This window comes from Scylla paramamosain, chromosome 37 (assembly GCF_035594125.1).
Source record: "Scylla paramamosain isolate STU-SP2022 chromosome 37, ASM3559412v1, whole genome shotgun sequence".
NCBI classification, from domain to species: Eukaryota; Metazoa; Arthropoda; class Malacostraca; order Decapoda; family Portunidae; genus Scylla; species Scylla paramamosain.
The window spans coordinates 11,046,333-11,072,590 of NC_087187.1; the positions used below are offsets into that span (position 1 = coordinate 11,046,333).

General features: G+C 37.6%; 1 protein-coding gene across 4 annotated transcripts in view; it reads left to right on the top strand.

Moving 5' to 3' along the window:
• LOC135091497 (huntingtin-like) overlaps positions 1–26,258 on the top strand; it is a 164,708-nt gene that overhangs the window by 49,581 nt on the left and 88,869 nt on the right. For all 4 annotated transcript variants that reach the window (XM_063989188.1, XM_063989190.1, XM_063989191.1 and 1 more), the window contains exons 17-21: positions 6,091–6,212; positions 14,586–14,665; positions 14,871–15,011; positions 19,682–19,751; positions 21,073–21,188. In XM_063989188.1, coding sequence (XP_063845258.1) covers positions 6,091–6,212; positions 14,586–14,665; positions 14,871–15,011; positions 19,682–19,751; positions 21,073–21,188 — 529 coding nt within the window. The remainder of the gene's footprint in view (positions 1–6,090; positions 6,213–14,585; positions 14,666–14,870; positions 15,012–19,681; positions 19,752–21,072; positions 21,189–26,258) is intronic.

Below are 26,258 nucleotides of genomic sequence, written 5' to 3' on the forward strand. Positions count from 1 at the left end.
TCCTTGATCACTATTTCACAGATCTTGCCCACAACACTAGTTAGCAACACCAGTCTATAATTTAGTGGCTCAGTCCCCTTTCCTCTTTTGTGTATTGGCACTATATTTGCTCCTTTCCACTCTCTTGGTACTCTTCCCTCTATCAGTGAACTGTTAATCACATCCCAAATTGGCTCCACCACTTGTTCTCTACATTCCTTTAGTGTCCAACCTGACACTCCATCAGGCCCCATTGCTTTCCTGACATCCAACTTCTCTAACAATTTGCCAATTTCATATTTTTGCACCAAGACTTTCCGTAAACCCCCCTGCCTCATCTCTTCATTTGGTTCTGTAAAACCTGCTTCCACATTGAATACAGACCTGAAACTCTCATTCATAATTTCACTCATCCCTTCTGCTGTTTGATATATCTTTCCTTCCTTTACTATCTTGTTAGTGGTCTCCCTGCTTGTCATCTTTCCATTGATATATCTGTAAAAAAGACTTGGGCTCTTCTTCACATTTCTTTACTATATCCTTTTCAAATTGTTTCTCCTCCTCTCTTCTTATTCTAACATACTCATTCCTTGTCTCCTTATACTGCCCTCTATTATTTTCATTTTGTTGTTTCTTCAGTTTCTTCCAAGCTATATCCTTTCTCTTCTTAGCTTCTGCACATCTGGCATTATACCAAATATGTTTGCTCCTCCTTAATTTATATACAGGTATATATTTCTGCACATTCTCATTATACTTTTTCAGGAATGTTTCATATTTCTCTTGCACTGTCTTACCTTTCATAAGTCCCTTCCAGTCAATACTCCCAAAGAATTTTCTTAACTCTGTAAAATTTGTCTGCATGATTAAGTCTCCCATTTTTATAATCCTCCTTACATGATAGAACCTCCCAATCTTACAGTACCACCTCTAACACCACATGGTCACTTTTTCCCATTGGCCTTAAGTATTTAATGGTTAGACTGGGCTCCAGTTTTTTTGTGAATACCAGGTCTAGCTTAGCTGGTTTATCCTTAACTCTGTATCTTGTAAATTCTTCTACCCACTGATCCATTGTATTCACCATAGCTAACTGTAGCATTTCTTCACTCCATGGTCCAGCATTTCCATTAACTTCCATCTCCTCCCAGCTTACATTTTTGCAGTTAAAGTCTCCCACAAGTAGTATTTTACTGTCCTTCCTTATCATGTTGTCTAGGCACTTTAATACCTCCTTTTGCATTTCCTTGTAATCCTCCATGTATTAGTCTTCAGTGGCACATATGTTAATATGATCATCCTCCTTTTTCTCCCACTGGTCCTGATTGTTATACCTATGACCTCCACCATCCCACCTCCATATTGCACTTCTTCCACATATATACCATCTCTCCTCCAATAATTATATCTCTTTCTTAAAGCTTAAGTGGACTACCTCTTTTAACTTTGTCTCAGTTAGGCACAACACATCTTGTCAGTTTTCCTTTAAGTAATCTCTTGTTTCTAGTACACCTGAAAGTAACCCGTCAATGTTTGTATATATTATTCTTAATGTACTACTTCTCCCAGCACATGCTGCTGTGGTTCTTTCATTTCTTGTTCCCTTTACCGAATATACCATTTCCTTAGTTTCATATCTAGTACCCTCCAATTAAATTTCCTCTTCTCAGTCTCCTTCCTTCTCTCGTTTTTTCCTTGGCTTCATTTCTCAGATCCCTCTCTTTTTCTCTTTCTTCCAAGTTCATATCTCTTTTTACCCAAGTATTGTTGTATTCTGAACTTTCAGCCAGCTTTCCAGTTCTCGCTAGAATCTTCTCTTCTGCAACTTGGGATCTCATTCTCACTTTTAACGGTCTTTTACCTCCTTCACTAAATTTTCCAGTTCTATATGCTTCTTCCGCTTTTCGTTCCAGTCCCTGTTCCTCACCTTGGACCATTGTAATAATTTTCCTTACCAACTTCTCTCTCCTGACAGACTTTACTGGGTTTTTCTTCTCTTGCAGTCTGAAAAAGACCATACATTTCTTCTTATCCACTGTCTCTCACCAAAACTTCCTTTTCTTTAATTACCTGAATTACTGTGTCCTTGTTCTTTTCCTGTATTTGTTTTTTAACCACCTCTGTGAAGCTCACTTTTTCATCCTCATGTTCTTTCTTCTAGGCATTTCTCAGTTCCTCCAGTTTAGTTTCACATACTGCACCTTCCACTTTTCCTGCACTATCCTCCACCTTTTGTTGCAGCCCTTGCAGAGTTACATTGTATTCATAACACTTAGTCTTAAGTATCTCATTTTCTTTCTTTAGTGCCTCAATTGTCTCTTTCATCTCATTGTTTATCTTTAAAGCACTCTCACATTCACTATACTTCTTTCTCAGTTCTTTGTTTTCCATAATAAGTTTGTCCTGCTTTTCCAGAATGCCAGAGTTCAGTTCCCTCATGCATCTTATTTCTTTCTCTACTCTGATTATCCTCCTCATATTTCCTTTCTCTTCTCTGAATCTTGAAAAATCCCTTTCTCCACTTGCCTTCAGCAATTGTCTCAAGCCCACAGGGATTTCAATAGAATGTGCCTTCTGTCTCACCTTCTCACTTAGTTTGTTTACAAACACATCACGACCAGTGGCACCATCTAGATCGTCCTCTCCTTCCATTTCTTTTAACCTCAAAATACTACTTTACGTATTAAATTTGGAGACAGGACACTCTGTAACCCTCTCTCACCCCTGCATATACATTACTAGGCCTTGTTGTTTTGTCCAGATCCAGTAGCTTGTATCTTCAGGAGCTCTGACACCCTCGTCCAAACAGCTGGCTGGTGTGTGTGTGTGTGTGTGTGTGTGTTTACCTAGTTGTATTTACCTAGTTATGCTTTATTGGAAAAGCTCATGCTGTCCCCATCTCCATATCTTTTAGTATCTAACTTAGCCTTGAATCCATGTACACTTTTTGCATTTACTATCTCCTCATCCAGACTGTTCCATGCATCAGTACTTCTATTTGGGAAACTATACTTTTTGACATCTCTTCTACGAGCACTCTTCTTTGGCCTCTTTCTATGTCTTCTAGTATCATGTGTATCCCAAACCATCAATTCATTCTGCTCCACCTTCTACACTCCCTCATATGCTTTATATATTGCAATCAGGTCTCCCATTTCTCTTGTTTTCTAACATTGGTAGATGTAATAGATTTTCTAATCTCTCTTCATATATCAAGCCCCTGATATTTGGTACCATCTTCATTGTTGTTCTGTGAACTTTCTCCAACTTCCTTATATCTTTTTTCTTGTAGGGCAACCACACTACTGTATATTCCAGGTTAGGTTTAATCAGTGATATAATCATCTTGATCATCTCTTCATCCATATACACAAAAGCCAGCCTTATTCTTCTCAACAAATTATAGGTTTCTCCTGTAATTTTGCTAATGTGTTTCTCTGGGGTCAAATTTCCATTCACTGTAACACCTAGATCCTTTTTCTCTTCTGCTCCACTCAAGCTTTCACTGTTCAATACATAATTTTCTTTTACTCTCCTCTCACTCTTTCCAAATTCTATTATTTTACATTTCTTGAGATTAAATTCCATTTCCCATCTATGACTCCACTCTGATATCTTGTTCAGATCTTGTAACACTCCACAATACTCTGCATTCTCAACTTTATTTAGTAAATTGGTGTCATCCATAAAAAGGCTCATGTAGCTATTCAGACTCTCTGTCATATATATATATATATATATATATATATATATATATATATATATATATATATATATATATATATATATATATATATATATATATATATATATATATATATATATATATATATATATATATATATATATATATATATATATATATATATATAAATCGCAAACATGATTGGTGCAAGTACTGAGCCTTGGGGTAGTCTGCTAGTGACTTTCCTCCACAATGATTCCCAATCTTTTACCACTGTTCTCATCTTTCCATTAGTCAATAACTTTTCCATACATCCCAGCAGGCCACCCCTTAGTCCACTGTCATGTTTCAACTTCCACAGTAATTTCCTGTGTGGCACTTTATCAAAGGCTTTCTTCAGGTCTAAATAAACACAATCTACCCAAACATCTCTCTCTTGCATTATATCCACCACTCTAGAATAAAAACTCAGTAAGTTTGTGACACACAATCTTCTTCTAAATCCCAATTGTTGCTTTGTCATCACTTCATTTTCTTCTAGGTACTGCATCCATTTATCCTTCACTAATCTTTCACACATCTTACACAACATACTTGTTACCACCTTTATAGATTGGCACTACATTGGCTCTCTTCCATTCATTTGGAACTCTACTTTCATTTAGGGAGCTCTCGATAATACTGTGAACCACCCATGTCAGTTCCTGATTGCATTCTTTCAGTATCCATCCTGACACTCCATCAAGTCCCAGGGCCTTTCTAATGTCTTATCCCTCCAACTGTTTCTAGACATCTTCCTCAGTCACTTGGATTTCCCCTAGACCCATTTCCCCACTCATCTCACTCTGCCCCACAAATGTTCTCTCTTTTGTGAACACTGCTTGAAAACTCTTGTTCATTACCTCTACCATTTCAGCTGAATCCTCAAACATTTGACCATTCACCTGCAACCTATTTATTCCTTCTCTCTTTTTCATTTTGCTGTTTACATGTGTGAAGAATTTTTTTTTTCTTCCTTACACATGTCCATAACATCTTTCTCATAACTTTCCTTTCTTCTCTAATAACCCTTACATTCTCATTTCTTGTAATTGTGTAGTTTTGCCACAGCTCCTGTATACTTTTCCTTCTCTATTCCATGCCTTCTCCCTCTCTTCCCTTGCTATTTCACATTTTCTATTATGCCAGTCATTGTTATATCTTCTCTTTGTATATACTTTTGGTACATATCTTTTCACTCCCTCCTCATGTATATTGATGAAAGCTTCCTACTTGTTTTGCATGTTACTTGCTTGGAAAAATGTACTCCAGTCCATCTCACCTAGCTACAGTAAGGTACACAATAACAAACTTGATTCTTTCCAGTGTAGTGTTCGTTATGGTAAATGTGCGTTATGGTAACTGAAGAACCTGTGGGAAAAAATTAATTGGTTCCAGGGAACCAGAAAATAATAATAAAAAAAAAAAAAAACGTTAAAATGAACACTTTTGCACTACTAAATTTGAGATAACACAACAAATATATACAGAACCCTCATGAGTTTCAAGCCTAATCCTAAATTCTTATCATCCAAAGTTCTGCACATTATCACCTTGAGTTTCCCTCTCCCTCTCCCTCCCTCTCCCTCTCCCTCCCTCTCCCTCTCCCTCCCTCTCCCTCTCCCTCCCTCTCCCTCTCCCTCTCCCTCTCCCTCCCTCTCCCTCCCTCTCCCTCTCCCTCCCTCCCTCCCTCCCTCCCTCCCTCCCTCCCTCCCTCCCTCCCTCTCTCTCTCTCTCTCTCTCTCTCTCTCTCTCTCTCTCTCTCTCTCTCTCTCTCTCTCTCTCTCTCTCTCTCTCTCTCTCTCTCTCTCTCTCTCTCTCTCTCTCTCTCTCTCTCTCTCTCTCTCTCTCTCTCTCTCTCTCTCTCTGTGTGAAAGTAAGAACAATCCTAAGGATTGCTAGATAGAATGAGACTAATTGAGAATGAAAATGGAATTACGTATTCAAGAGTGAGAAACGATGAAGTGAAAATGATATAAAATGAATGAGAGAGAGAAATTTTAGTAGTAGTAACAATAATTGTGCTCAGTGTACTATTGCTTCAGCTCCACAGCTACAGACCTAGGCTTACAGGCTTAGATGTCTGTACTACGGCTGTATTCGATGCACAGTAATTATTAGATACTTTTTCTAAGAAAATGTGTCTAATGTGCCGGCACACATGGTATCTAGGGTGCTATGGTTAGAGCTCTAGATTTTTATTTCTAGCTGAATTTCACACCAGATCTCTTGTGTGTCTTCCTTGTTTAGTGGGAATGTGAAAATCCTTCAGGTATGTAATGTTTTTCAGCTCTCAGGGACTTGTATGTAAATTCATATATTAGAGTAACAAATGAATGGTATGACAAGATGCAAAATACTTCTTACCTTTTTCTTCTTTGTTGCAGTGAAACCAACACACACATTGGCCTGATAACTCTAGTCCTTTCCCTGGCTGGAGAGTCTACCATTGCAGGGGACCTCTCCATGCAGCAGAATATTCTCAGCATTGCTTCCAACATCCTTGCTGGTATGTAATGTTCTTCATCCTAATCCAAAAGAAATTTTCTACTTCATGCCATGTTGTTTTATTGGTACCAGAATCACTCTCCCTCTCTTTCCTTCCTTACATGATCTTTGACAGACTTTCTATTCCTGCCATTGACTTTCATGCCATTTTGCCCTTGCATTTATTTTTCTGGTCCCTTGTATCTCATTTATCATCATTCATATCTTTCACTTCTCCCATCCTATTATCCTCTTGCATCCTTTCCACATTCCTGGACTTTAACTATTTCTTGGCAAAGGATCTATATGTAGACATTTTAAAACTGGCTCTTTTTTGTCATTGCATATATATATATATATATATATATATATATATATATATATATATATATATATATATATATATATATATATATATATATATATATATATATATATATATATATATTGTTATGACCACAGATTCTACCCCTCTCACAGCAGCCTTTTATCTCAACTTGCTTCCCTAAGTCACCACCTACGTAACTTGGTGTGAGACTCAGTTGTGGGTTACAAGGTCCGTCTGGACTCTTGCACCCTGTACACAGATGGTCGCAACACCAGGTTCTGCTCCTCTTCTTGGCTGCCACTACCTGGGTCAGTCTCCTTACCCTGCCTCCTGTGCAGTGTAGTGTGGAGCTCACATTCCCCCTCCATAGAGTCCCTCTGGCCTCCTGTGGTGAATTACACAACTGAGGTCACCAGCCTGTTTCACTTTCAACAGGCAAGGGAATATTACAACAACACAGTCACTCATAACAGTTGGGAAAGCATCAACAGCCACGCTCTAGGAGGCACAGCAACGACATGTGACAAACATCTTTGAGGATTGTAATGTTCTGAGGAATACTGCCCTCTCAAACTACAAACCTAGTATCCACCCACATCCATAGAGTATTATCTCTCCAGCCATGCAGCACCATTTGTATCTTCTCAGAAGATGAACCATGGCCACTGAAGACTGACTGAGCTTGGAGAAGAAACAGATGCCATTGCACTGCAGAGACTCAGGTGTCCTCAAGGCCCAGAGCCCCATAAAGAACACTGGAGCCTAGTAACATTTAACAACACAAGAACATAATACACAAACGAGTTGCCCCCTAAGCAAAACAGAGAGAGTCTACTGATTGCTCACACACACCAAATACTTGGCTAGTACAGCTGAGGAGCTGTTATTGGAGGTATCTCTTTACTTATGAGATACTATAATCACAAGCAGGTTTTTGGAGACATCTATCTCTCATTTAACATCAACAGGGGGTTGCTGCTATTCTAGTCAAATAGTATCGTATGAATCTAATCGCCCTCTAAATGTAAGCCTGCAAATTCTCCAAGCCTTGCCCTGTCTCATCTCACACATCCTCACCTCTCAGCAAATGAACAATGACTGAGCAAGGCAAAGGGAGGGACGCCACTCTATCTGCCTGTGCTTCTCACAGGGTGGGGGGAAAATCACATGACAAAGAAGAGGGGGGGATACAGGGTAGGGGGCAGGGTGGTGACACACACACCCCTGCGCCCACCACAGACTCACTGTGAGCCGTGGGCTACAGAGTCATCTTAATAGCTTTACTTGCTTCACTTTCCTGAAGTGCTCAAAATGGGAAGGACAGAAAATAAAAATAAATCTTGGTAGCCTACTCAACTGGGCAGGGACAACCTGCTGACCTGTCATCGGCTTCCACTAACATTCTTTTCGTCTCTCTCTCTCTCTCTCTCTCTCTCTCTCTCTCTCTCTCTCTCTCTCTCTCTCTCTCTCTCTCTCTCTCTCTCTCTCTCTCTCTCTCTCTCTCTCTCTCTCTCTCTCTCTCTCTCTCCCTCTTGCCTCCTTTCATCTTTTTTTCTCTTCAAGCTGAAGCAATATAGAGTATGGAAGGGAAGCAACATGCAGATCATAATTTCTGGACTTACTTTTGGTAATGGATGTAAATGTAAGTCACTCATTCATATTTACTTAAACATGCTGACATATACTTATTTGTGACAATATAAAAAAAAAAAAAAAAAAAAAAAAAAAAAAATATATATATATATATATATATATATATATATATATATATATATATATATATATATATATATATATATATATATATATATATATATATATATATATATATATATATATATGCATATGTGCCTTCAGATTTACGGCAAAGACAATAAGACAATATATATTGATATACAGATGATCAGTAGTCTGTAAATAAACAGTTTTCATTTAATGATATGTTCTTCTCCCTGCTATCAGGAATAGGTTAATCTTCCTCTGAACACATTGTTAATTCTTTTGAACAAAATTTTACTTATCAGTTCCTTACATGCAATCCTTAGCCCACCAGGCCTTTCATTCAAAGCTGCACCACATCTATCTCACCATTCTCATTTAAGAACATTTTAGCTGGTGTACAGTCACACCTACTAATTGCTCACCCCTCGGAAGCTGGAGTGAAGGCTGGTCATTTATGGGGCTTTGCTTGAACAAGCCACCTCTTTTTTTTTTTTTTTTTTTTTTTTTTATACAAGAGGGTCACTGGCCAGGTGCAACAAAATTATGAGGAAAAAAATCCCACTTAAGTACCAGGTCTCAAAAGACTGCTGATTAGTAAAAAGTCAGATGATGAAAGATAAGTGTCTTCAAACCTCCCTCTTGAAAAAGTTCAAGTCAGGAAGGGGGAAATACTGAAGCATGGAGGGAGTTCCAGAGTTTACCAGAGAAAGGGATGAATGATTAAGAATATTGGTTAACTCTTACATTAGAGAGATGGACAAAATAGGGATGAAAGAGAGAAGAAAGTCTTGTGCAGCAAGGCCACGGGAAAGAGGGGAGGCATGCAGTCAGCAAGATCAGAAGAGCAGCTGGCATGAAAACAGCAGTAGAAGATAGCAAGAGATGTAACATTGCAGCAGTGAGAAAGAGGCTGAAGACAGTCAGTTAGAGGAGAGGAGTTGATAAGACGAAAAGCTTTTGATTCCACCCTGTCTAAAAGAGCAGCATTAGTGGATAACGAGAAAAACTGGCGGACATGACTCAGAACACCTAACTTTGTAGAAGCTGTTTTAGCTAGAGATGAGATATGAAGTTTCCAGTTTAGATTATATTATAAATAAGGGACAGACTGAGAATGTTCAGTGTAGAAGAGGTGGACAGTTGAGTATCAGTGAAGAAGAGGGGATAGTTATCTGAAAGGATGTGTTGAGCTGATAGATTGAGAAAATTAGTTTTTGAGGCACTGAATGATACTAAGTTTGCTCTGCCCAAGTGAGAGATTTTAGAGAGATGAGAAGTCAGGCATTCTGTAACTTCCCTGTGTGAACTGTTTACTTCCTGAAGGGTTAGATGTCAACAAAAAGATGTGGAAAAGTGCAGGTTGGTATCATCAGTGTAGGAGTGGATAGGACAAGAAGTTTGGTTTAGAAGATCATTGATGAATAATAGAAAGAGAATGGGTAATAGGACAGAACCCTGAGAAACACCACTGTTAATAGATTTAGGAGAACAGTGACTGTCTACCACAGCAGCATTAGAGTGGCCAGAAAGGAAACTTGAGATGAAGCTACAGAGATAAGGTTAGAAGCCATAGGAGGGTAGTTTGGAAATCAAAGCTTTGTACCTGACTCTATCAAAATCTTTTGATATGTCTAAGGCAATAGCAAAAGTTTCACTAAAATCCCTAAAAGAGGATGACCAAGACTCAGTAAGGAAAGCCAGATCACCAATAGAGTGGCCTTAATAGAACCCATACTAGTGATCAGATATAAGGTTGTGAGTTAATAGATTTTTAAGAATCTTGTTGAGGATAGATCTAAAAACTTTAAGAAGTCAGGAAATTAAAACATTTAAATAGTAGTTTTGAGGGATTGGAGTGGTCACCCCTTTTAGGAACAGGCTGAATGTAGGCAAACTTTCAGCAAGAAGGAAAGGTAGATGTTGATAGACAGTTGGAGGAATTTGACTAGACAAGGTGCAAGCACGGAAGCACACTTTCAGAGAACAATGGGAGGGACCACATGAAGAGTGTTTTTCTGAGTGTTAAGGCCAGTGAAGGCATGGAAAACATCACTGCGAAGGATCTTAATGGGTATCATGAAGTAGTCAGAGAGTAGAGGAGAGGGAGGAACAAGGCCTGAATCATCCAAGGTAGAGTTTTTAGCAAAGATTTGAGCAAAGAGTTCAGCTTTAGAAATAGATGAGATGGCATTTGTGCCATCAGGTTGAAATAAAGGGGAGAAAGATGAAGTAGTAAAGTTATTGGAGATATTTTTGGCTAGATACCAGAAGTCACGAGGGGAGTTAGATCTTGAAAGATTTTGACACTTTATTAATGAAGGAGTTTTTGGTTGGCTGGAGAACAGATTTGGCTTGGTTTCTGGCAGAAATGTATAGCGCATGAGATTCTGGTGGAAGGCTTAAGTACCGTTTGTGGGCCACTTCTCTATCATGTGTAGCATGAGAACAGGCTGTGTTAAACCAAGGTTTGGAAGGTTCATGTTGAGAAAAAGGGTGAGGAATGTACACCTCCATGCCAGACACTATCACCTCTGTTATGCCAGGTGGTGGAAAATTTGGGAGATTCAAGCGTGGGCATGAGAACAGGTTAAGTCGTTGCACACATACTCGTAGATGCAACATCCAGCACTGTATTGAAAATAAGAATAGAGAAAGTAGGAAGGAACAGAAAAGGGGCTACTGTCACTTGCCTCAGATAGCTGTGTTTTGTTGAGGAAAAGATGAGGTTTAGTAGAGGAGGGGTGGTGTTCTATTGATTGAAAATTAGATGTAAGGTTGTGAATGTTGCAGAATTTTATGAAAAAGTTGTTTGGGCTGTCATGACACTTAGTATCAATACCAAAGAGCAGTCTGATCTGGGGACATTTTTGGTCCCTTCTCCAGACAGGGACTCTGAGGCTGTTTGAGTTGTTTTGAACAACATTTGTACCATGGTATGCAGGGAGGAGCAGAGGGGTGGCTGGTTTGAGCCCTGACTTTGGCTTTCAAAGGAAGGGGGGGGTGGAGAAATTAGTAGGTGTGACTGTACATTCTTCTTCACTACCCAAGCTCTGTTGCCACTGAGTATTACATCCTTGCAGAAGCTGTATACATGAACAAGTTTGGTTTAAGAGGAAATCATTAACATAAGTATGTAAATGAAAAAAACTTTCTTAATTTTTCCAAACTTGTAATCTTTACTTGTGAGTTTGAACTGATCTTTTCTTGATTATATGCCATCTTACTCAGTCACATATTATTATTATTATTTCTTTTTATATATAGGAGAGACACTGGCCAAGGGTAACAAAAATGCTAATCCCTGAACAGGGTCCCAAGTAGTAGTAAAAAATTGAAGGATAAATTATCATGAAACCTCTTTCTTGAAGGAATTCAAGTTATAGGAAGGTGGAAATACAGAAGTAGGCAGGGAGTTCCAGAGGAAAGGGATGAGTGATCAGGAATACTGGTTAAATGTTGCAGTAGAGAGGTGGACAAAATAGGAGTGTGAGAAAGAAGAAAGTCTTGTGCAGCGAGGCCGTGGGAAGAGGGGAGGCATGCAGTTGGCAAGATCAGAAGAGCAGTTAGCATTAAAATAGCAGTAGAACATAGCTAGAAATGCAACACTGTGGTGATGAGAAAGAGGCCGAAGACAGTCAGTTAGAGGAGAGGAGTTGATGAGACGAAAAGCTTTTGATTTCATCCTGTCTAAAAGAGCAGTATGAGTGGAACCCCACCAGACATGTGAAGCACACTCCATATAAGGATGGATAAGGCCCTTGTATAGAGTTAGCAGCTAGGGGAGGGGGGGATTAAAACAACTGGTGGAGACATCTCAGAATGCCTAACTTCATAGAAGCTATTTTAGCTAGAGATGAGATGTGAAGTTTCCAGTTTAGGTTATAAGAAAAGGACAGACTAAGGATGTTCAGTGCAGAAGAGGGGGACAATTGAGTGTTATTGAAGAAGAGGGGATAGTTGTCTGGAAGGTTGTGTCAAGTTGATAGATGGAGGAATTGAGTTTTTGAGGTATTGAACAATTCCCCAATCAGAAATTTTAGAGAGATCAGAAGTCAGGCATTCTGTGGCTTCCCAGCATGAATTGTTTACTTCCTGAAGGGTTGGACATCTATGAAAAGACATGGAAAAGTGCAGGGTGGTATCATCAGTGTAGGAATGGATAGGACAAGAAGTTTGGTTTATATCATTGAGTTGGATCTTGAAAGATTTTGACACTTTCTATTAATGAAGGAGTTTTTGGCTAGTTGGAGAACAGACTTGGCATGGTTATGGGCAGAAATATATAACACATGAGATTCTGGTGATGGAAGGCTCAAGTACTGTTTTTTGGGCCACCTCTCTATCATGTATAGCATGAGATCAGGCTGTATTAAACCAAGGTTTGGAAGGTTTATGTCAGGAAAAAGAGTGAGGAATGTACGCCTCCATGCAAGACACTATCACTTCTGATATGTGCTCAGCACACAGAAATGGGTCTCAGATATGGAAGCAGTAGTCATTCCAAGGAAAATCAGTTAAATACCTCTGCAGGTCCTTCCAACTAGCAGAAGCAAAATGCCAGAGGTACCTCCACTCAGGGGGATCCTGAGGAGGGATTGGAGTGATAGGACAAGATACAGATATGAGATTGTGATCGGAGGAGCCCAACAGAGAAGAGAGGGTAACAGCATGATCAGAAGGATTAGAGGTTAGGAAAAGGTCAAGAATGTTGGATTATCTCCAAGCCAGTCAGGAATACAAATCGGGTGTTGCACCAATTGCTCTAGGTTGTGGAGGATAGCAAGGTTGAAGGCTAGTTCACCAGGATGGTCAATGTAGGGAGAGGAAACCCAAAGCTGGTGGTTAACATTGAAGTCTCCAAAAATGGAGATATCTGCAAAAGGGAAGAGATTCAGAATGTGCTTCACTTTGGAAGTTAAGTAGTCAAAGAATTTCTTATAGTCAGGGGAGTTAGGTGAAAGGTATACAGCACAAATGAATTTAATTTAAGAGTGACTCTGTAGCCAGATGGTGGAAAACTCAGATTCATGAGCGTGGGCATAAGAGCAGGTTACCATATTTGATGGGTCATAAGACACACGTTTTCTCCAAAAAAAGTCTCAGGAAATGAGCCTGCATCCTATGAGGCCAAGGTTCAGGATTGAGGCAGTGCTTGGTGGTAAGTCTATGGCAACAGAGGCTCTAAAATGAAACCCTAAACATCTTCATATATGTAAACAAAGTGATGATTGGTACTACACCACAAAACAACTCTTTCTTTCAAGGTAACAATATATAATAGGTCATACTTACTGGTAATTCACATAGAATGACACCAGTCAGGAAGAATTTGCCTAAGTGACCATGCACCACTCATTGCATGTACCAAAACAAACACACAGTCAGTTATGTGTCAAACTCAGTGACACGGGGAATCTTCACTGCGTTCTTTGCAGTGTGATGCCATTACTCCTTGAGGTAAGACACACTTTCATACAATTAAAATTGCACCTATCTTTTAACACTCTTTATGAACAAACTTTATTACCCCTGTAGTCTCTCACAGTCACTGCCGACGCCATATGCCAGTTACATGTTTGCATCTCACAGCGATTGGTATGAAGGCTACTAGCAAAATATTAAAGTTTTTAAATGCAAAATATTGGGATCTAATGATGATCTAAATGCATGTGAGAGTCTTCAGATGTCAGGTGAAATCCTTCACTTCATATTCAGAGCTTAAATCCATTTTTTTTTTTCTTCAATGTCTGCCAAAACTGGGTGTGTCTTATGAGCTTTCAAATACGGCAAGTTGTTGCACACATAGATGCAACATTCAGCTTTGGATTGAAAATGAGGATAGAAAAAGTAGGAGGGAACAGAAAAGGAGCCACTGTCAGTTGCCTCAGACACCTGAGTTTCAGTGAGGAAAAGAAGATGAGGTTTAGTAGAAGAGAGGTGGTGCTCTAAAGATTGAAAATTAGATCTAAGACTACAAACGTTGCAGAAATTAATGAAGAAAAGTTGAGAGGGGCTGTCAAGACACTTAGGTCATTACCAGATGAACAGTCCAATCTGGAGACATTTGTGGTCCCCTCCCCAGATGGGGACTCCGAGGCTGATGTAGGAGTTGCCATGATAATTTTGAATTTTTAGTGAAGGGTGTGTGTGTGATATTAGGTGCTTGTAGTTTTGTGTGAAGGAAGAAAGTTGTTTTTAGAGGGCAGGCTGTGACTGCTCCCTTGTGCTGTGAGACACAAAGGGAAACATTCATTGAGGGTTTAATGATAAGTTCAAAGCAATTTAGAATAATGAGAATTGATAAAATCATATGAAAAAGGTCTCACCCTCTCCTCTTGCACTCAGGGATTGCAGTCAGCGCTTTGAGGCCAAAGAAGGAAAGTGCTGGGACAAAGGTGCCATGGTCCTTCCTTGGTACACCTCAGGTAAGGCATGCTGTGCAAAGAAAGCAGGATCATTTATTTTAATGCTGAGTATTATGTATGGTTCCTTTTTGTATTAAAATTTATTGTTTTACTTTTTAACTACCATACATATTTAGGTAATGGCTGTTTGTATATATAAAAGAAATTATTCATGTCCTTATTATTGGCATACTCTTACATTCTCATCCTCATTGTATTCTTCCAGCTGACACTGGTGGCAGAGGCTGTAGTGCAGCACATCCTGCGCATCCTGAGTATCTACTCACATGTGTTAGAAGACATTGTGCCAGGAACTCGGCCTTCCTTAGCACCTCTGGCACCCCCCACTGCCATCTCTCCCATCAAAGTGAGTGTGTGTTTGTGTGTATGTATCAGAAAGAGAGAGAGAGAGAGAGAGAGAGAGAGAGATGGGGGGAAGAGAATATAAGGTAAAAGGTTATACTATATGTAAAAATGTAACTAACATTAAATATGAACACCATTGGAACTTTGCATTTTAGTCATTGGCTGCTAGGTATCCATCATTATAATGTTGTTCTTGTTGCATTCATTTTAGCTGTCTATTATTAGCTGACACACACACACACACACACACACACACACACACACACACACACACACACACACACACACACACACACACACACACACAGCAGTTGTTGTGGTGGGTGGACATGTCCATCATGGCTTCAGCTCCTGTCAGTACCTAGACCATAATCTACAGAGTTAAAGACTGCTCGGTCCTGCCTCCTGTATAAATAATAAAGTAAGGGAGAGAATCTGGTAAAAAAATAACTATTGGAAGGAAGATTTTGGAAGGAGAGTAAGTTTTTTCCTAAATGCAAACAAACCACCCCACTCACAAGTCAAAATCAAGATGGCACAAGGTCCATCACCTTTCTGGGGCAGCCCAGCTTATTTCCCTGGATTCAGTGATGAGGAGCAGAATGTGGGCAGAATGAATAGGAGGTTGTGGAAAGTAGAGGAGGATTATGCAAAGTTAAGAGAGGAGATGAGAGAGCTGATTGAAGCAGTGAGAAATTTAAAGTTAGATATGAATGGTGAGGATATGAAGAGCATTTTGAGAGAATTGAGGAATATCAGGCAGTGAGAGAAAGAGAGGGAAGGCAAAAGCAAGAAAGTGAGAGTAGGGATACAGAAACTTGTGGATCAGAATAACAAAAACGAGGCTGAGATTACAGCTTTAAAGAGGGAAAATGAGGAGCTGAATAATAGACTGGAGAAGGAAAATAAACAGAGTGAGGATGTCATGAGAGATAAAGTGTAAGATGTGATGAAACAGGAAGCCCATAGCTGGAAGGAAGAGAGAGAAAAACAGAAGATTGATATGAGGGAAATATTGAGATAACAAAAGGAGGAACATGATAAGCAGATTGAAAAGAAGTGGTTAGGATAATAAAGGAAAACAGTACATAAGATGTGTGTTGTGATATCTGGTGATAAAAAAAGAAATTACCCATTAAGACTATTAGAGAAAGACTATTAGAGAAAGAGAGGAACTTAAGAGAGCAAAGGAGATAGTAGCAGAGGTAGTGAATGAGGTAGGGGAGGAAATAATGGATCAAGTAGAGGAAGCTCAGAGACTTGGCAAGTATGCTGAAAATGGAGTGAGGCCTCTAAAAATCTGATTTAGTACTTAAATGGTAGCGGAAACTGTAATGGCAGGGACATGGAAATTGTTAAAGATGGAAGACATGAAAAATATATGGATAAGAAGAGATTTAAATGAGGATGAGAGGAATAAACTGAGAGATGAAAGAAGTTCAAGCAAAAAAAGGAAGAAAGGACACAGGATCAAGTGAAAGAATTTGTATGGAAAATTGTGAATTTAAAGGTAAGAAAGTGGTGGTTGAAGAATGCCAGTGAAGACGAGCAACAGTAGTGAGGAAATATAACAAGATTGAGAAGGAATGTAATGTATTGAAAGTTATGTATATAAATATGGATGGGCTTGTGTCAGGTATATTGAAATTAAGAGATATTTTAAGAGATAGCAAGCCAGATATTGTATGTTTAACAGAGACCAAATTAAAAGAGGAAATACAAATAAAATTTGCAGAGGAAGGATACAATATTTGGAGGAGAAATAAAAAAGATAAAGATGGGGAGGAGGGTTATTATTGGTGAAGAATGATATCTTTGTTGGAGAAGTGGAATATGGTGATGGGATGGCAGAAGTTTTGGGCATTGCAACTAAAGATGGTGAAAAGAAAGGAGGATTATTGCCACATATATACCACCCAAGAAAATGCATGGAAGACAAATGAATATAAGGAGATGCAAGAAGAAGTGAGGAAATGCTTTGAAAATATGATAAGAAAAACAAATAAGGTGTTGCTTATGAGTGACTTTAATTGCAAGAATGTAAATTGAGAGAAGTTAGAGCTAGGAGAGAGTGTGGATTTGTGGAGTGACAAGATTAGCAATGATGAATACTTTAGAGCAGTAGGTAGACGAAGATACAAGGTACAGAGAAGGGTAGCCTTCAGTGCTTGACCTAGTGTTTACCAGGAAGCTGGAATCCAGACCAAATTATAGAGTATCTGCCCCCATTAGGAAAAAGTGATCAAGTTGTAATAGAGGTTAAATTAGAAAGGATAAAAACAAAGGATTGGAAAGAAGAATACAGAAGTGGCAGACTAAACTATGCAAAGACAAATTTTGAAGAAGTAAAAAAAAATTATGGAAGTATAAAGTGGGATAAGCTGTACAGACAAAATATGAAGTGTTATTAGATGTACAATGAGGGAGTGTTTAAATTTGTACCAATGTACAAAGTGAAAATGACCAGGCATAGTTGGTATAATGCCAGCTATGTAACAGCCAAAAAGGACAAGGACAAGGTATGAAAGAAGGTGAAGAAGCAGTGGAATGAAGTTAATAGAGAATATAATAAAGCAAGAAGGGAAGAAGAAATTAAATTTGAAAAGGATACAGTGAACAAATATAAAGGAATGCAAGCTTTTATACAGTATGATGCATAAATGATAAAATTAAATGTAGAGATAGTATTGTTAAGTTAAAGAGAGACAGAAAGACATATGAAGATGATGAGGAGATGAGTGAAATTATGAATGAGAGTTTTAAGTCGATATTTAAAAGGAAGCAGATTTTGTAACACCTGCAGGTGGAGTGTCAAATGAAGGGTTACATGAAATTAAGGTGGAAAGTATGAAATCTACAAGCTGTTGAGTGACTTAGATGTTAGAAGAGCAATGAACCAGATGGTGTGGCAGGGTGGATATTAAAAGAGTGTAAAGACCAATTGTTGGAGACAATATGGAATGTGGTAAATAATTAATTGAAAGAAGGAAGAGTGCCTGAAGAATGGAGAAGAGCCAACATAATTCCTATCTATAAAGGAGGTGACAAAATGGAGCCACCAAACTATTTGCCAGTGTCATTAATTAGTGTGATAGGTAAACTCTGCAAATTTGTAATAAAAAACAAATGGGTGCAGTATTTAGAAGAAAATGAGGTAATTACAATTTGTATTTAGACAAAAAAGATTGTGTTATAAATCTGCTGAGCTTTTATACTAGAGTGATAGATGTGGTCCAAGAAAGAGATAGATAAGTGGATGCTGTATATCTGGATATAAAAAAAACATGTGACAAGGTTCCACACATGAGCCTACTGTGAAACTGGAAAATGTAGGAGGATGAAAAGGCAGATATCAAGTTGGATGCAAGACTATTTAAAGGACTGACAAATAAGGACAGTAATCAGAGATAATACTTCAAACTGGAGTGAGGTAACAAGTGGAGTATCACAAGGATCTGTATTAACACCGATTATGTTTCAGATTTACATAAATGATATCCAGAAAGGATTAAATAGCTACATTGACATGTTTGCTGATGATGCAAAGTTGCTAAGAGTTGCAAAAAGCCAGGAGGATTGTAAGGAGCTACAGATAGATTTGGATTAAATTTTTGCTTGGAGCCTAAAGTGGAAACTTGAATTTAACCCTAAGGACTGTCATGTGATGGACATAGGAAAAAGTATAGGGAGACATACATGGAACCATAAAATGGGTGAAGATACGATAATGAAAAATAATAAAGAAAAGGATTTGGGGTGATTATTCAGGACACACTGTCATCAGAGAAACAAATAATTGGGATTTTTCGCTCCACATATAGGATATTAAGTAACAATAGAGTTGCTTTTACCTACGTGGGAATGGATATAATGAAAAAAATAATTACAACCATGACATGTCCCAAGTTGGAGTATGGTGCAGTTGTATGGTCTCCATATAGGAAGAAGAATATAAGGAAATTGGAAAGAATACAGAGGACAGCAATGACGATGATGCCAGAATTGAAGGAAAAAAAGACTTATGGAGAGCAACTGGAAGAAATGAGATTAATAACGTTAGAAGAGAGACGGGAAATGGGAGACTTGATAACAGTGTACAAATTAATAAACCATATAGAAAAGGAAGTCAAGTTTTGGAGATGCATATGGGTGAGGGAACAAGATGATTAAGAAAGATTAAAAAAAGTAAATGTCTCATTGACATCAAGAAATATAGTTTCTTGTATCAAAGCATTGATTTCTGGAATAGTTCAAGGGAGGAGTTGGTTACAGCTGTTAGTGTGAGCAAATTGAAAGAGAAATTTGATAACTGCAGATATGGAGACAGGACAAATGAGCTTTAGCTTGGACCCTGTACAATACAATTAGGTAAATACACACAAACATTCCCATAGTCTTATAGCCTTTAGGAAAGAAATCTTTTCACATTATGAAACAGAATGTCAGCTGAATTAAGATTGAGACTGAATTGAATTTCAGACCATTTGTAATCAAACTCTGAATTATTTTTGAGGAAAATGTATAAACTTCTTTCTTAGCTCCTTATATTGCACTTCATCTCTTTCTTTTGCCATTCTGCTGACCTTCCCTGAAACACTGCCCTTATTACCCTTTACCATGCTTTCATAACTCTGTGCTGTGCTACCCTGACATAATTTTGCATCCCTACAGAGGCGGTCACGAGCAGACACTTCTGGGGACAAGAATCGCCAGCAGTCACCCAGTGGTGGGGAGAAACCAGGTACTGATTTGAAGGTGGATCATATTTCATCCCCCTCACATAAATGCTACAAAAACATCTTAAAATTTGGACTTTAATTTACCAGTTTTGGTAAATGTTTGGCTTAATAAAGTTTCTAAATTTTTGTTCCTGTTGTTGGTTTGAATTTTTTTTTAATAGATTGGTGAAGTATAAATGAAAGATTAGCTACTGGAAACATGATATTTATAGTCTTGACAGGTTTTTATTTATTTTTATCATGTAAAGGCGGTTGTTAAGGGTTACAAAAATTAATGGACAGAATAAGGATGAGAGAAGATTAAAAGTCTTGTGTAGACAGGTTGCAGGAGAGGTAATGCATGCAGTTAGCAAATTCAGATGAGCAATAGCATTGAAAATAATAGTAGAAGATAGTGGCAGATTAAGAGAGATTAAAGACAGTCATTTAAAGAAGTGAAGTTAGCAGAACAAAATGTTTTAACTACACTTTATGTGAGTGGAACTTCTATTTCCTCAAATTTAGAATATGTACTCTATACAAGGATGGATAAGGCCCTCATTTAGAGTTGTCATCAGGAAGGAAGTAAAAATTGGTTTAGACAGTGCAGAAGAGCTAACTTCAAGAAAATAATTTTAGCAAGAGATGAGTGTGGGATTTATTGTGCAGATGTTTAGAAAAAAGACAACCATGTATGTTCACTGTAAAGGAATGGACACTTAATTGCCATTGAAGGTGAGGGGATTGGTAGTTTTCTAGAAGATTATGTCAAGTGAAAAATAAAATGAATTAAATTTTAAGGCACTGAAGAACACGGTATACTGTATCCCATTCAGAAATTGTAGAAAGATCATAGGTTAAGCATGCTTTTTTTGCAGGAATTGCTCAGTTCTTAAGTGTCTAGCAAATGGCATGTAGAAATCTAGGCTAGAGTTATTAATGCAAAAGTAAATGTAGGAAAAGTTTTGATGAAGCTTATAATTTATGAATAATAGCAAGAGTGAGTGTTAAGATAAAGCCCCATATTCTGAAAAGTTTTGATGCCTTATCTCAAGTACATTTAAAAGCCTCTGGTGAAAGTCATTATGGTATTTAAGGCTGTTTTGATGGTTCAAGTGATAGGAAAAGCTTAATTTCTGTGACCTCTAAAAATAATCCTTGTGAGAGCCCAGAGCATTAAGAATTCGAGCCAAAGTGTTGGTTTTATGTCTGTGTTGTTTGTGTTTGATTGAGTGTGTGTGTGTGTGTGTGTGTGTGTGTGTGTGTGTGTGTGTGTGTGTGTGTATGCATGCATTCATGTTCATTAAGGACACATTTTTGTAATACTTGCCCTCTGGTTGGAAGATTCTGAGGAGAAAGACCGACGGCCAGGCAGGTCAGGCTCGGTGGGGTCCTTCGCTCATCTGCCAGAGTACATCAAGATGTATGATGTCCTTAAGAATGCCCACACCAACTATAAAGTGAGTGAATTCCGTGTTACTGTTGCCATTGTTCTTACTCACAACGCTGTCATTCTCACCTTCATTAATATTACTGTTGCTATCATCATCATCATCATTATTATCATTGTCATTATCATAAGCTGAAAAATTCAACACTGTTTTCCTCCATTTTCTTCTTCTTTTGTATAAATCATAATGTGAAATGGAAGTGTCACCACCTCAAAGACTTAAGCATCTTATTATTTTGTTTTCATAATGTGAAATGGAAGTGTCACCACCTCAAAGACTTAAGCATCTTATTATTTTGTTTTCACTTTTATTTTTCAGAAACAATGTAGTTTTTTCCCTACTATGACAGAGAATCTAAATAGTTATATAAATCTGTTTGCTGATGATGCAAAAATAATGAAAATAAAGGATTAAAATGACTACAAGGAGTTACAAAAGGATATTGAAAAGATACATGCATGAAGCCAAAGATGGAAACTAGAATTTAATGCCAGAAAATGCCACATGTTGAAAATAGGAAAAAGTAAAGAAAGATCTTCATGGAATTACAAAATGGGAGTAGAAATAATAATTAAAAGTAATTAAGAAAAGATTTTAGGAGTAATGATCCCGGACACAGCATCACCTGAAAGGCACATAAACACAATATTCGGCTCTACATATATCTTGTTAACAAACATTAGGGTGGCATTTAACTATTTAGATAAAGAAATGATGGAGAAGATTATAACAAGCATGATACAACTTAGATTGGAATATACAGCAATAATTTGGACTCCACATAGAAAAAAAAAAGATATACAGAAACTGGAAAGAAAAAAGAGGATAGTGAGAAAGATGGTCCCATAATTGAAAGACTTAAGCTGTAAAGAAAGACTTGAAGAGATGGGATTACCAAAACTACAAGAGAGAAGAGAAAGAGAAGACCTGATAACAATGTACAAATTAGTAAACAATATAGAAAGAATAGACGGAAATGACTTGGTACCACAGATGGAGGAGGGAGAGAGATGAATGAGGAAGCATGAGAAGAAAATAAAGAAGAGTGGATGTTCAAGTGACATCAAGAAATTCAGCTTCCCATTTCAAACTATTGAAATCTGGAATGATTTGAAGGAAGAGGTGGTTGTGGCAAAGTGTACACATATTTAAAAAGAAACTGGATAAATATGATTATGGAGTACAGTACAAAAAAGTATATCAAAAAGCTTGAAAGGATCCGAAGGGCAACAACAAAATTGGCCTCAGCTCTATCTGAATTAGCACATGAGGAGAGACTATTGAGACTAGACTTGCCAGCACCAGAGTAAAGAAGAGAAAGAGGTGACTTGTTAACCATGTATAGAATCATGAGAAACATGGAGGTTCTTGATAGGAAAGATTTACTGAAATCATATTTAAGGAATGCAAGAGGACATGGAACGAAACTCAAAAACGACAGTTATAGAAGAAATTTGAAGAACAGCTTCCCCCCACAGAATAGTGGATATTTGGAATGGACTGGACAAAGCAGTAGTATGTGCAAAAAAGTATGTGATATTAAGACCATATTAGACACTAAAAGATACAAAGACGGACAGCATGAGTATAGCTCCCCTCCTGTACAATACAACTAGGTAAATACACAGTAGCATATGTACCACCAAAAACCAATGCATGGAATCAGGATGACTACTATATAATGTTAAGAAGTACTAATAACTGTCTAAAGAAAATATTAAGAGAGAGTAATAATATAACACTTTATGGGAGACTTTTAACTGCAAAGAAGTCTGCTAGGAAGAATGGACTATGGTAGGTGGAGAAGAAACATGGGGAAATATGCTGCTAAACTCAATAATGCCTGAAATATGCTGCTAAACTCAATAATGCCTAACACTATGACCCAGTGGATTTGGAAAAACATCAAATTTGAAAGGAATGAGAAGGCATTAAGGTTAGACCTATTGTTTACCAAGGAACTTGACATCATTGAGGAAATAAATTATCAGTATCTTTTGGGCAAAAGTGATCATCTGTTAATTGAATTTAAATTAGGCAAGTATTTAATAGAAAATAGGAGTGAAACTTACAAGAGTGAAAGATATAAACCGGAAGCTGGATATCATTAAATTGAGGAAATTCTTTGCAGACACAGATTGGAAGCAACTGTTCATGGTGAGAAATATGCTGGAAAAATAGGATACATTTATGAAAATCTATAATTATGGGGTATTTAGATATGTACCAAAGATCATAATTAACGAGATGAAAAAGAAAGAAGCCTGGTATAATACAAGATGTAGACTAGCAAGAGGAAAAAAAAGTAGCTTGGAATAGATGGAGAAATAGAGGAGGATGTATGAAATGGAAAGAATTTAAAGTAGCAAGAAATGAGTATGTCCAAATCTTGAGAGAAGAGGAAAGGAATTATGAGAAAGATGTAGTTGATGAATACAAAAATGAGCCAAAACTCTTTTACAGATGTGTAAATGAAAAAACAAAAAATAAACAAAGTATAGATAGATTAAAGGTAGATGGCATTATTTATGAGGATGCTCGGTCACATGCTGAATTAATGAACACATGGTTACAGTTGGTATTCACCAGAGAAAATAACTTTTAGGAGAAAGAGCATGGCATAAGGACAAAGTGTTGAGGGAATTTCAAGTTGATGTTCAAGAAATTAAGAAAATGATGAAGGATTGAGATGTAAATAAGGCTCAGGGGCCAGATGGAGTGTCAAATTGGATAAAAAAGGAATGTAGCTAACAGCTGGTAGAGATAATACATAATATCATAGTACACTCATACCTTGATGCAATGGACTAAAAGAATATCAGTCCGATAAAACCGATTGTCTGTAGGTACTGACACTAAACGTTAGGTTACATTAGGAGTGGCTTATATCAACAATTACATTATGAAAGACAGAGGAATAAATACAGTACTGTACTGTACTTTTAATTAAGCACACATGCCATCCCATGGTATCCATGGTGACCATGGTCGGTACCCAGGAGAGCAGCAACAGTGACAAGGAAGACGAGATGCTGGTGATACTGCCAGAAGTATCGGAGGTGTGTAGCTGCATGGAAACTGTGCTACAATTTGTAGAACACCAAGAATAGAGATATCAGTGTTCATTATGGAAATCTCACAATTCTTCAAGAAGCCATAATTAAAGAACAATTTCAAAGTGGCAAGCAATTAAAATTAGCTTTTTCAAACCAGTACAGACTATGTGATCATCTCTGATGCACCAGTGGTACCAGCCTGTTCACCCTCACTGTCACCTAATGAACCACCAGCCTCTACCTCACATTGTTCACGTACTATTGATACATCTGTAAGGGAGACAATTGTTAAAAAGAAATGCACTATTGTCTTTGGAATTTAGGAAAATAAGGAGATCAACAAAGCAGTGAGAGGGAAAGAGCTGAAAGAGGTAGTAAACAAAGTGGTGGGGAAGGAACAAGAAGAGGGGAGTTGTCTGGTAAATGAAGTAGAAGAATATCACTGGGTATGGAAATTCATAGGTGAAGGGCACAGACCCATAAGAATCAAATCTAAATTAGAGAAAGATGCTGAGGAGGCTCTAGCAGGATCCTGGAGGCTGGCTAAGGATGAGGTAACAAAAAACATATGGCTGAGATGAGACTTAAATGAAAAGGAAAGGGAAGAGTTAATTAAAGTGAGGAAGTAAAGGAAAAAAATAAGGAGAGAACAGAATAGCAAAAGGAGATATTCTATTGGATAGTTTTGGACATGAAAGTGAGAAACTGGTACCTGAATAAGAGGGAGAAGAGGAAAACAAGTTAAGGAGAAAAAAAGACATGGAATGTGGCGGACACTAACATTAATGGCCTCATCTCGGGATTAAGGGATTTAAATGTTTATTTAAATGAGAAAAGTCCATATATAATGGGCCTCACAGAAATAGAATTATATGATGAGAGTAAAGAACATTGGACAAAATCGATACAGCTTATGGAAAAAAGTAGAACAAATGAGAAAGGAGGAGGAGTAATGTTTTTAGTTAAGAAAATCTTAAAAATGGTTGAAATAGAATGTGGCAATGGACTAGCAAAGGCAATAAAAATTGGAGTAAAAAATATGCAAGGCAAAAAGAGACAATTCATAGTGACTTATGTACCACCCAAAACTAAAGCCTGGTGAAATGAAGAATATTAAGAAATGATGAAAGACACAAAGAACTGGCTAGAGAAAATACAAAGTGGTGATAAAGTGATTATGATGGGAAACTTTAACCTGTAAAGCAGTGTGCTGGGAAGAGTGGTGCACTGAGGGAACAGAATCATCTTGGGGAAATAAATGATTACATCTGGCAGTGAATAATGTATTAACACAATGGATAAAAGATGATACAAGATTTGGAAAAGATAGAGAAACATCAAGACTAGATCTGTTATTTAGCAAGGAACCTGAAGGAATTGAGAATGTTCAGATAGAGTGTCGGTTAGCCTAAAGTTACCATGCTACCATAGAATTCAATATAAATGAGGAAATAGAGGGTAAGAGGAATGAAGAACATGCTGAGAGATTAAACTATAGTAAGATAGACTTTGACAACATGAATTTTTTATTTATTTATTTATTTTTTTTTTCAAGAAGAGAGTTGGGATATGTTCCATAAGGCTACAGGGATACCAGGATACCTATGGAATAATTACAAACAAGCAAAAAATGATTAGATGAAGATCCTGAGAAATAAAACAAGGACAATTTGAAAAAGATATAATAGACAGGTGTAAGCATGAACCTCAACTCTTCTGTAGACATGTGAATGGTAAACTGAAAACCAAAGTGAGCATCGAAAAACTAAGGATGGATGGAGTGGTACATGAAGACCCAAAACAGATGATAAAAGTGATGAATAAGTGCTTCAAGAAAGTTTTACAAAGGAAAATTTGAGGAATTTCATGTAATGATACAGGAAATTAATAAAATCATCAAAATGTTAGATGTGAGAAAGGCCTTGGGAACAGATGGAGTGTTGGGATGAGTATTAAAAGAATACAGTAACCAGCTTAAAGATAAATTACATATCATTGTATGTACCTCTATTAATGAAGGAAT